Source organism: Episyrphus balteatus, chromosome 2 (genome assembly GCF_945859705.1).
Source record: "Episyrphus balteatus chromosome 2, idEpiBalt1.1, whole genome shotgun sequence".
Classification (NCBI taxonomy): domain Eukaryota; kingdom Metazoa; phylum Arthropoda; class Insecta; order Diptera; family Syrphidae; genus Episyrphus; species Episyrphus balteatus.
The window spans coordinates 21,501,710-21,514,377 of record NC_079135.1 but is presented as its reverse complement, the minus strand read 5'-3'; the positions used below and the strand labels follow the sequence as shown (position 1 = coordinate 21,514,377).

The 12,668-nt window shown below is 30.8% G+C and overlaps 2 protein-coding genes across 2 annotated transcripts; one reads left to right on the top strand and one right to left on the bottom strand.

Moving 5' to 3' along the window:
* Positions 1-401: 401 nt before the first annotated feature.
* Positions 402-902, bottom strand: LOC129908487 (cuticle protein 76-like). The gene has a single exon (XM_055984981.1). The coding sequence runs from the start codon at positions 900-902 to the stop codon at positions 402-404; it is 501 nt and encodes a 166-aa protein (XP_055840956.1).
* A 10,985-nt stretch (positions 903-11,887) lies between these two features.
* LOC129908287 (cuticle protein 76-like) lies at positions 11,888-12,451 on the top strand. The gene has a single exon (XM_055984693.1). It carries the CDS (start codon positions 11,888-11,890, stop codon positions 12,449-12,451), a length of 564 nt encoding a protein of 187 aa, XP_055840668.1.
* Positions 12,452-12,668: the final 217 nt, after the last annotated feature.

Below are 12,668 nucleotides of genomic sequence, written 5' to 3'. Positions count from 1 at the left end.
ACCAATAAGGAGGCAATTTAAAAACTGACAATTTATTAAAGAACATGGTTGAACCAGTGATTTCTGTAAAAAATCCTACCCCTTGATATCTTATTTACTTGTTTTGGGTTTTATTTTTTTTATTTTACGTTACTTTACATTACGTTACGTAACATTACGTTGCGTTACATTACGTTACGTAACGTTGTATTACGTTATGGAATATTTTGAGAAAAATTACTACAGAGAAAAAATATAACAGAACAGATGGCGTTTCTTGCAGCATTTTTAAAATCAAAATCTGAAAGTCTCAAAATCTTAAGAAAAATTTTACCACAATCAACTTTTTGTTCTCAAATTTTATTAAACTTAAAAAAACTCAACAAGTAAAATATTTAAACAATCTTTCAATGATCAGTTCCTTAGTAACCGTAGTGAGCTCCAAATCCATCAAAAGTAACATGAGCAACGGTAGCAGCTGGAGAGTAGGCAATAGCGTGAGCAGCAGGCTGGGCAATGACGGCAGCTGGAGCAGCGTGTGAGTAGACAGTTGGAGTAGCATGAGAGTAAACAGCAGCTGGAGCAACATGTTGGCTATAGACGGCGGCAGCTGGAGCAGCATGCGAGTAGACAGCTTGAGGGGCAGCATAAGTCAAGGCCTTGGCGTAAGTTGGAGTGTAGACGTTATTGTTGATGCGAGTGTCAGACTTGCGAACGCTCGAGTATGGTGTATCAACAGCCTTGGAGTATTGGGATACTGTACCGGCATAGGAACGAACAACATTGTGTTGGGTTGAGCCTACAGCGTCCAAGGATGGGTTAGCTACAGCGTAGTGAGCCAAAGGAGCTGAGTAAGCTACTGGAGCAAGACCAGCATTGGCAGCGGACAAGAGAGCGCAAAGTACAACAAATTTGAATGCCATTTTAATTGAAGTGTGATTTTTTAGTTGATTTATGTAAGAAGTTGGGTTGCTTGATATGCTCCTTTGAACTCGGTGCAAGTGGAACTGATGCTGTTTCTCTGAACTCAAATCGTTTTTATACTTTTCATTCTCTTATAATTGAACTTGATGCTATATTCCTTTGAAAATAAAGAAAAAAAGAAAACGAAAAATCAGATCAGTCTCCTGCCCTCTAGCAAAAACAACAACAATAACAACCAACCAAAAGCCTCACCAGCCACAGCAGCCACAGCAGCTAATCCACTTTCGACGCACTTGACCATTAATTGTGTCGCTTGTCAAGTTACTTTCAATTTCTGGCTTACATTATTTTTGTTGTTGTTTTTTTTTTCATTTTCGTTTTGATCTAAATTTTTTGGCCACCTAAAAAACATGCGTAAGGTCTTCTGTGCCCCACACAGACACACGCATCTTGATTGATCATCGTCGTCGTTGGTTGGTAGTTTCAGGCCCTCCTAAATGACATAGCAACACAAAAAGAATCTGTATCTCTTTTGTGGAAATATTACCGCACAGGTGAGGCTGTGAAAAGGAGTACAAAAAAGAATAAGATCAACATCTTGTGATGGTCTATATCGGTCAAAAGAACTGGTTGCCGCCATGAAGCTTTAACCAAGGTCAGTTCCCTTTTGTCGGTGTGTCTTCGATTTTGAGTTTGCGTTGTCGGTCGTTGGTTTACTTCGATGGTTCTGGGTCAACAGGTTATTTTAATTTGTTTTTTTTTTTTTTGCATTATTGTCTTAAAAGGACAGAAGGTAAGAGACTTCTGGTAAAATGAAGAATCATCACTTGAAAGAGATTGGTTATCGCATACTGACTTTTCAATTTTGTGCGTTTATAGAGTATGAAAATTGGGTAATTAGTTTGGAGGTCGTCTTTTTTTGGGGTTTATATTTTATGTTCTTTGAAAGTAACACAATATTATTGAATGTTTCTGATGTTTAATTTGCGAAGATTTAACTGATTGTCGCTTTTTTTTACTTCAATAATTTCTGGTAAAGAGAAATAAATTATTATGATTCTTTCAACATCAAAAGTGTTAAGACAGATAATGGATCAAGCTAAAACGAAAGAGCTGATGTTAAAACTTTATTTAGTTTCTCGATTTTTACCTATTTTCAAACTCATGATTATACTAAAAAAGAAAACATTTTTTATCAATGTTTAAACAAAATAATAAAAATTAGAATTTAGCACTTGCACTAACATGCATAATGTCTTTTTCCTTAAGGCAAAAAAATCTATTCGATATCTATATTATTAAACAATATTATAATAAACAAAATTTAAGCATTTTTTAATAATGATTAGCTTCAGGTAATATTAGAGTCACAAAGTTCTTTCAAAAACAAAATTTTTGTTCAACCCAGATTTCATGATTTGGTCATTAAAAGTGATAGAAGCCCAAATTTCAGCCTTTAACTTTATCAAAAAAAAATAATTGTTTTCAGTGTTCTTTAGCATTTGAGTAGGGTTGCCAAGTACTTGCTCATATTTTAGATTTTGCACCCAACAACTTTTAGATAGAAGAAAGTATTGTATGTTTATAAAATCATACTTTTTTCGTCATAAAAGATTTTGTGTGGCGTTTTTATTTCACATATGAAAAATTACTATATTTGTAGGCTTATATTCTCCAAATTGTTTTCTTTATTTTTTCGCTGTTTAAGTTTGTTCTGACATTTTCAATATTTCCTTACTTGACCAAACTACATTTTAAAAGTGGCAACCCCATTTTTTTCATTTTGAAGTGAAAACTTCTTTAGTATTGTAGTGATTTGAAACAAGATGAAACGAAAAAGCGACAGGAAAAATCAATTGATCATAATTTTTTTGTTTTAATAGATAGATGAATGAAATTTACTCAAGTAGCACAAAAGTCTAAAATACACCAAAATATTTGGTGTTTTTTTTTACACTTCCGTGATATCCATTTTGAATATAAAAAATACACCATTTTCTCGTACATAATAAACTCCGGTGGTTAAAAAAATATACCGATTTTGGTGTATAAATGGCGCTAGTGGTATATTAAATGATCTGGTTTTTTGGTGAAAATTATCCCTTTGAAATTGAAAAATACACAGTAAATCTATGGATAAAATACACCATTTAAATTATTCTGATTTAAAATTTGAGCCAAAGTTTATTTTTTACCTCAAACAGTTTGATGAATTCTAATTCACACCATTTGTAATGAAATAAATGAAAATGAATTTGTATTCACTTTCATAATATTGCCATAAGAATCTAATGGTTAAATATGAATTTGTTTGCCAAATTTTAAAACGAAACACATTCTGTCTACTAATTTTAGATACTACCCCCTCTAAAAATCGAGCGACTCAAAAATGTCAGTGAATTAATGATTTTTTTTTCGATTTTAAAGATCAGATTTTCAAAAATTATAACTTTTTTGCTGTTCTTACATTTTTTTAGAAGAGTTCTTTTGTAATATAATATACCGAATCGGAAAAATTAAGAATGCGGGATAATTAGGTCGATAAATATACTATTATAGTAAAATAATTAATCGCTGTCTTCTTTTTTTAAATGGCGGCCATTGAAAAATATGGCGTCTCCCACTTATGCATTCTGGTGAATTTTATGTCCACAGGGTGTACTTCCTACACCAAAGAGAGTGTACAAAATATACCGTTTTGGTTGATTTCAGAATCGAATAATTTTATGCACCATTAATGGTATATTATAAAAACAACTGAAAATAGGTGTATTTTTTGCACTGAATCTTAAAAAAATGTTTAAATTTTTTACAGAATTTTGAGAAATACACCATATTTTTTCAGTTTCCTCAATTTTACACCAAAATTAATGAATTTACACCAATTTATACACCAGTGTGCTACTTGAGTATTCAGTAGATAGGTAATTAAATAAATTGACTGATGTGCAAAATTTCAATTAATTTCATTTTCAAAATTCTGAGATAACGGCAAAAAGATTTTCTTTTTCTAAACACGTTATATCTTTTAATCTAGAGCACATAACAAATTTATTTAACTTTAATACGCATGCTGATAATATTACCTTTAATTTAATATATCACACATAACGGTACGTGCTCTACAAGTGATATAATCTTTAATTGAAAAACTTGAAAAATACCTCAAAACACCTGTGAAGATTTGTTGCCGATGACCAGCTATAGAGGAAGTACCGTAATCTCAGTTTGAAATTTCGACATGGTTGGCTTTAAAAAATTCTAACTTCTCTTGTAGGCACCTTTGAAATAAGATTGATACGTCATATGAAAGGTGATAATAAGCTTTCACATGGTAGAAAGTTTTTTATAGGTTGTCAAACAAAAAAATTTATTCCATAGCTTGAGAACATAAAAATAAATGTTTTTTTTTGCTTTTTAATGAAAAAGAGATTGACTGTTTTGCTTTTTTTATGAACACTAATTGGGTTAAAAAAATTCTAGCTCTTTTTGTAGATGTTGTATAGACATTGTCGATATAAATATTTTGAGCTGAAACAATACCTAAGCTTTCAGATGGTATACAATTTATTGTAGGTTGTCATATAAAAAAAGTGATAGATTTTTTGAAGTTATACTTCTTATGTAAGGGTGGGTATGAAAATTTACTTTTTGACAAGAATGTCAAAGGGATTATGACGCGATCACCCTGGGTAGCAGGGCTGTCGTTTAACCTTTAGAGTAGGCAGTACTTTAGTATTTAAAAATGCAGTACGCCGCAGTGCGGCAAACATAAAACACACAACACGTTGCAAGTAACATGTTTCATGTGGCAAGTTGCATGTGGCATGTTGTATGTGGCAAGTTGCATGTGGCAAGTTGCATGTGGCAAGTTGCATGTGGCAAGTTGTATGTGGCAAGTTGCCTGTGGCAAGTTGCATGTGAAAATGAAAAAAAAATGTTTGACGCCAAAACGTAGCAGGGACTTTAACCTACATTTGGGTACAACTCTTATCCCTGTAGGTCCACGCGTTCTCAAACCGGGAGAACTTAAAAGTAAAAAAAAAAATAGGCACGATTCTGAAAAAATAGGCATGATGTGGCGGTTTAACATGGAAGGCGATTTTTTAAAAATCTGAAAATGTGCAAAGCGTAGGCTCATGACAAAAGCTATCATTTGGCATCACTCCCAAAAATTGCTCTCAAGCGGTTTAGCTTCCAGGAGCATTCAAAGATTCGGGGATTTTTCGAAAAAAAATTTTACTCCAACTTTCAAACGCGATTTTCTCGGAATTTTGAAAAAAATCGAAAAACCGGATTATACCACTATCGGCTAGCTGAGAATATAACCTTTCATATGGCACCACTCCCCTGTCTCTAGATCAAAGCGTTCCAGCGCCTATATCGCGGAATTTTGAAGAAAATGAAAATACAATTTTTGATGCCAAAAGGTAGCGGGGACTCAAACCTACATTTGGGTACAACTCCCATCCCTGTAGGTCCACGCGTTTTCAAACCGGGAGAACTTAAAAGTAAAAAAAAATAGGCACGATTCTGAAAAAATAGGCATGATGTGGCGGTTTAACATGGAAGGCGATTTTTTAAAAATCTGACAATGTGCAAAGCGTAGGCCCATGACACAAGCTATCATTTAGCATCACTCCTAAAAATTTCTCTGAAGCGGTTTAGCTTCCAGGAGCGTTCAAAGATACGGGGATTTTTCGAAAAAAAATTTTACCCCAACTTTCAAACGCGATTTTCTCGGAATTTTGAAAAAAATCGAAAAACCGGATTGTACCGGAATTTTTTTTTATGATAAAAAAAGAAATATTTTACTAAAAAAATAGAAATATATTTACTATTAAAAAAACCAAGAGAAAAGATCACGAAAAATTATCTGTCTTATTTATAAAAATATCCATGTGTTAAAATAATTCCATTAATAACTAGAACCAAACATCTTAAGCTATGGTGTTTTATAAAAGTTTAAAATATCTTCATATTTCATTATACTTTCCAAATAAAAACCAATGTATCCTCTCACCCATCACAGCTCAGCTCAGCTCACTTTACCTTAGCTCACCCAACAGCTCAGCTCAGCTCACCGACAGTTCAGCTCACCCAACAGCTCAGCTCAACTATCAGCTCAGCTTAAATGAGCTGAGCTATGGTACATAGCTCAAAAGTGAGCTAGCTCAAAATTTGAGCTGAGCTGTGAGCTGAGCTCAGCTCACTTTTGAGCTTTGTAGCAACCCTGCAAGTTCCATATTGCTACTACTAGTGCTGAAGCACACACAATTCTCATAAAATTACCATATCGCACATTTTATGAGCAATTCATTTACTTTCGTTAACCATATACCGTACGTTCTGAACCGCACAACATTAGTAAATTTCACAGAATAAATTGAAAACTACATGGACGCAAGGAGGATGAAAGAATTAATTTATTGTTCACTTGATAAAAATGTAAAAAAACGAATTGTGGATTAATTAATTTAATAATAGAAGTTAAAAATATCAAATGAAATTCATTTACATATACTGAATGAGAAGTATAACTTCAGTCGCGTGTACATGTGTACACACACTCTTTTTTTTTAAATGATTTTTAAGGTTTCACTTCAACCACGTTTGAATTGCAAACATGATTTTTTTTTACATCTTACCCCTCCATATAATTTATACGAGGAAATACTTGAATTGTAATGAAAAGTAAAATATTTTATATTCCAATTCATTTATATTGCTTCACCAAACATGCATTTTAACTACTAATTCAGAAAAACTAATGGAATAAATGTGGTTAAAATAACTCTAATGTTAAAAGTTTTTTATCAAAAAAACAAGTAAGTACCAACATTTGACCAAAATTGAAGTTGGTATGCCATATTTTTTTTTTTTTTTAGAAAATAATAATCAACACTTTAAAATGAAATTCAAAAAAAAAATCATCAAAAAATAGATTTAAAAAAAAAATGTTTAGCTAAAATTTTTTTTAAAACTGCATAATATGGAAAAAATCAACAAAAAGAAGATAAAAAATGGTGAAATTAACCATAACCACAGCGTCAAAACATCTTGAAATAAGCCAATTCAAAAAGTTGAAAAATTATATAGGACTTAGGTCAAAGGCCTGCAGCCATCAGACTGTTATCAAATCAAAGCTGAAGACTTACTTCCTACAGAGTTTGAAGTGTTTTAAAAATCATGTATATGCTTAGCTTATAGGGACATAAAAGTGCATTTTCCATTACCAAACCTTCAATTCGTTCGTTATATTTTTTAAGGTTTCGCACAAAATTGAATTGAATCATCTCACCTTCTCTACCTAAGAATAGCTTTTCAAGTTATTCTTATACCTAAAAAAGTTAAATTTTTTTTTAAGGACAAAAGTAGATAAATCAAAACTTGAAAGAGTTTTCTTTTCTTCTTCTATCTAAGTTTTATTTTGTTTTTTTTTTTTTTCTTTTTGAAAAAAAAAAATTGAAAAAAAAAAACAAAAAACTCACTTCAACATTAATTCACTTTCACTACCCCATTTTAACGAGAGAACTCTCTCTCTCTCTTCGATATGCCAGCATCATAAATTCAAAAATCACTTCTTTTCCATATTCATACAAACATTTTAACTGAACTCAACTGAAACTGAAGAAAACAAAGTTACATTTTACTTTTCTTTTTTTTTGTTTTTTTTTTTTTTGTTTGATTTTGGCAGAAAAGTGGATTCTTCCATTAAATTGCGCGCGTATTGAGGCGCAAAACATGCCAAATGGAATAATTTTTCGGGGTGAACTACCCCGCGGCTCAATAAAGTTTCAAAAATGGAAAAACTTTTCTGCTTTGGATTGTGTTTATGGAACGAATGGGTGTTGGAAAGGGAGGGTTTTTTTTTTATTCAGTCCTCGGGTTGATGAATATTTATTTCGGTTTTTTTCTTCAGATTCAGTCGTGTTGTTTTTGTTTTTTTTTATTTTTTGAAAAAAAGAAAAAAAAAAACTGTACTTGTCGTCCTTCTTCATTGTAAAGAAGTGAATACTTAGTAAATTGATATTAATTTGCACACTGGGTAGAACAGGAACAGTGTAACAGTACATCATGGACAATGGGGGATATAATTGAAAAATCCGTTTCCTGCTGCTGTACAAAGTACTATAAATATGGAAGTGGAGATGGAAACTGGTGAGTGGTGGCGAGCGAGGGTGACTTGGCTGTCAGAATTTGTCGCTGTTTAAGTGAGAAATGATTTTCACAAAGTTTCGAAGTTAAATTAAGTAAAATAAAAGGGCGAATGATGTTTGGTAATAGAATTTCTTTAAGGGAAAGAAATTCTATAAAAGAAGAAAATTAGAAAAAAAGAATATGTAATATCTGATTCTATCAAAAACACTCAAATGTTTACTTTCTTTTATTGTTTAGTTGTTAAATTATAAATTCGGTTTGCTTTAATTTTTTTTTATACATTTGAAGGTTCGTTGTATTCATCAATGTGAAAACTTTTATGCTGTGAGAAAAAAAATAATTCATAAAATAGGCTGACTGTGAAAAATTAATCATGTTTCATTAAGATTGATAAGTAGGTACAACTCCCCAAAGAACAAAACAAAACCAACAAAATTTTATGCAATGTAAGCTTCATAGACATACTTGTATTACAAAATTTTAAAATTATTTTTAATACTGAATATAATCAAAATCGAGGTAATACAATACTAATATTTTCACTACAGAAGGTAAAATGTAAAAAAATTATAAAATTTTTTAGTTAGTAGTTAAGGGTTTTTGCTGTTTTCCCAGAGGATGAACTGAATTTTTTTTAAGGACAAAAACTGACCAAAATGGAAAAGGGTTTTTTTTACAAAAACGGCTATAACGATTTTGATTAAACAAAAAAATACATGTAATGTGGCAAAAAAGGTCATACTTTTGAAATAAAAAAAATATTTTATGCACCGTTATTAATGGTACCTGACATAGAACCGTTTTCTTGATGTCTATTTCCTAGTAAGCAAAGCTACCGATTTCAATTAAAGTTTTTTTTTAAAAAGGATTGAGTAATTCTAATGTTAAACTAAAGAAAAATTTTCAAAAAAATCATTTTTGGATTTTTAAATTAAATTAATTTTTTTTTTTTTTGAAAAATCATTTTTGGATTTTTAAATAAAATTAAATTTTTTTTTTTTATTCAATTTTTGAAAGCGGATCAATGAATTTTATTGAAATTTTATTTTTAAGTGTCCATAAATATGATCTTTCTAAGGCACACAAATTTTTTTTTTTTATTTTTTTTTTTTTTTTAAACTCAAATGTAAGAAAATATTTTTTTAACAAAGTAAGCTTCTCTCTAGAGAATTGAATGAAATTTTCAAATGTACCTATCCTTGAATTTTCTGTAAGGTGATTTGTTGTTAAGATATTGATAGTCAAAGTCAAAAATATGGGTCTTAGTTTGATGACTGATAATGCAGTCTAAAAAAAATCGTTAAAGTTTAAAACAAAAAGAATCTTGAAGCAAAATAAATAACCTTTCTAAAAATAATAAATAATCATTTCATCACAACAAATTTTTCCACTTAAAATAGTAAAATCAAAAAAAAATTTTAAAATTATGGTTTTTGAACAGTTCCAATGATTAAGCTATTTTACCGTAAGAAATCTACAATCCTTAACATTCTGAATTCCGAAAACCAAAAACAGCGAAACCCCAAAAATTCAGAAAGGCAAAAAAAAAAACGAAAAATCCAATAGAAAAAGTAAAAAACCTCTTCAAAATTGTATAGTCACAATCAGAGAAAATTGTATACAACAAACAAAATTTAATAATACGAGATACAAAATTTTAATTAAAAATTTTCAAACGCTATTTTAATTTTGCACTAAATGCAATTGCAGCAGAAAACTATTGAAAGTATATCATAACTTAAGAACATGGTAATGAATAGAAATTTAGTTATTCACTTTTTTCTTCTTAACTTTAAACTTTTTATGTCAGAGTTTTTGTTTTTTTTTTGGTATATTTGATTTTCAAGATTCTGGGTTTTGAGATTCTGTCCCAACTCCAATTTATATTATGGAAATCATTTCTTCTTCTCTTAGCAACTTCATTTTCCGGGATCGCTGAAAATCATAAGTTGAAGAAGAATTGATTTGATATGTTAAAATTAAAAACAACAACATTGAGTAAATCTAAAACAATTCTCAAATTTGGTATAAAAATTTTCAGGTTGTATTCAATTTCTAGTGAATAAAAAAAAAATAAAAACAAATTTACACTTTAATTACTCAAAAAACATAAGATTAATCAATGTTACATGAAATCTTACGTTTTTTGAGTAATTAAAGTGTAAATTTGAATAAATACGCCAAAATTGTAAACAATGATAAAATTTTTTTTTTTTGAATTCAAGCTTTTTTCATTTTTTGAATTTTACTAGAACATGTTCTATGGTATACTAGTGTAAAATTTTTTTTACACCATCAGAAAATATACATTTTAACGAACGAAATGCCCACCGACTTTTTAAAAAAAGCTGATATTTTGACACGTGAATTTTGGATTGAAAATTAGGGTGTTTTTTTGGTATTAAGTCAAAATAAGGTGAACAAATTAATATTTTAAATCAAATAAATTACAGTGTATTTGGGACATAATAAGGTAAGTTTTCACCAAATTTCGTAGAAAAATTTTTGTTTTTGGAAAAGATAAAAATAAAAAACCAAAAACTCGGTTTTTTGAATTTTTCACATAAATTTTGAGGTTATGTGAAAAAATTGTTGATACAAAAGCTGTAGATCTTTTTATTACCTACATTTTTGCCATACAACTTTTTTCTATAGGATTTGTAGTTTTGTCGGAAATCGAGATATACCATTTTTTACCTTTAAAAACTCAACCACCCCACTTCCCGAACTCGGCTCTCCCGTAATTTATTTTTCCTTTAATTTTCATCATATTCACCTCCTTTTCCAATATGTTTCATCCTACTATGATTTTTTTGTACTTTTTAATGTTTTTGAAGGCATCGGCACTGGTCTATAATAAAAAATAGATTTCAATTTTACATAACACAAAAAGAACTACAGAAAAATAAAAGTAAAATTTTGAAAAAAAAAATTCAAAATTTATATTTTGTCATTAAAATGCTTCCAGAGGTTCAAAAAATATATTTTTTTACTATTCATTGAACTTACTTACATTTTAAGTTTCAAGTTCAGCTTTTGCAAAAGTTGTCTTGCTATTGTAAGTTGTGACATGAGACATAAGTAAGGGCTGACATAAGACCAAAAATTCTTTTATAGGAGAATTTAAACTGTCGAAATTAATTCACTTTGCAAAAGCATCAAAAGGCAACATTTATATAAAGATTTTATTTTGGGACATACATTTCTGATAGTCTCTATCTATAATTCGAATAATTCTTATTCTTCTCATTGCCGTCGAATACATACTTCAAAGATACATAATTGCTCTAATTAGGAGCTCCCTATACAATCTATTAAAGTACCTAATTTAACGATTTTAGTAACAGTGTTGTCGTTAATTATGTCACATTCAAAAAATCACTAACCCATTCATTAAAACCATTATCGGTTATCAAAAAAGATCAATTATCTTTCTTATGTTTCGCTCACCGCAATCATTTAAGAGAGGGCCTGCGTTAACCTGTTACCATGTGTGTAGATTCATTCAGACTCAAAAAAACACAAAACCGCATTGATCAGCAGCTATCACACAACAGAGGCGTTGGTATAATGAACTTGAATGAAAGGAAAGGTGAAATGCCAGGTGTGGTTTTTGGCAGTTTTTTTTCCTGTACTTTAACTTGCTCGTAATACAAAAAAAAAAAAACAATATTAAATCATCTAAAGAGAGGTCAAAGATTGTACGAAAATCAGTAAATTGTATAAATAACTGACTAAAATTGGGTTTATGTATCAGTTCCACAGTGTCCATTGCTTCAATTCATTCGAACTTCTTTCAAAACTTAACTCCGACAATTCAAAAATGGCATTCAAATTTGTTGTCCTTTGCGCTGTTTTGGCTATTGCCAATGCCGGTCTTAGTCCAGTTGTATACTCTGCTCCAGTTGCCCATTACGCTGTTGCAAATCCTTCAGTTGATGCTGTAGGCTCAACCCAACACAATGTTGTCCGTTCTTATGCCGGTACCGTGTCTCAGTACTCCAAGGCCGTTGATACTCCATACTCAAGCGTTCGCAAGTCTGACACTCGCATCAACAACAACGTCTACACTCCAACTTACGCCAAGGCTTTGACTTATGCTGCCCCACAAGCTGTCTACGCTCACCAAGCTGCTCCAGCTGTTTACAGCCAACAAGTTGTATCCCATGCTGCTCCAGCTTTGTATACTCATCAAGTTGCCGCTCCAGCTACTGTCTATTCTCATGCTGCTCCAGCTGCTGTTGTTGCTCATTCAGCTCCAAATGCTTATGTTAGCCATGTTGACCCAACAATCTCAGCCTACTCCAGCAAGACCATCAGCTATTCGCCAGCTGCTACTGTTGCTCATGTTACCTTCGATGGATTCGGTGCTCACTACGGATACTAAATTTAGTTATTATTATTTTTTTGTTTGAAAAAAATGTTAAGTTTAAATTTTTGTTCGATTGTTTCTAACTTTTCTTAATAAAATGTTAAAAATACCACAAAATGTTAAGAATTTTTTTTTATTAAAATAGCGAATCTTCAGTATTTTCAGCGCAGTTGTTTTTTATCGCTGATATTTAATTTTCTCAGCAATTATGTTTTAGACTTAATTCGAAAAT

What these genes read in the sequence shown, in the direction of transcription:
- LOC129908287 (XM_055984693.1), top strand. Translation starts at nt 11,888, where the DNA reads ATGGCATTCAAATTTGTTGTCCTTTGCGCTGTTTTGGCTATTGCCAAT.
- LOC129908487 (XM_055984981.1), bottom strand. Translation starts at nt 902, where the DNA reads ATGGCATTCAAATTTGTTGTACTTTGCGCTCTCTTGTCCGCTGCCAAT.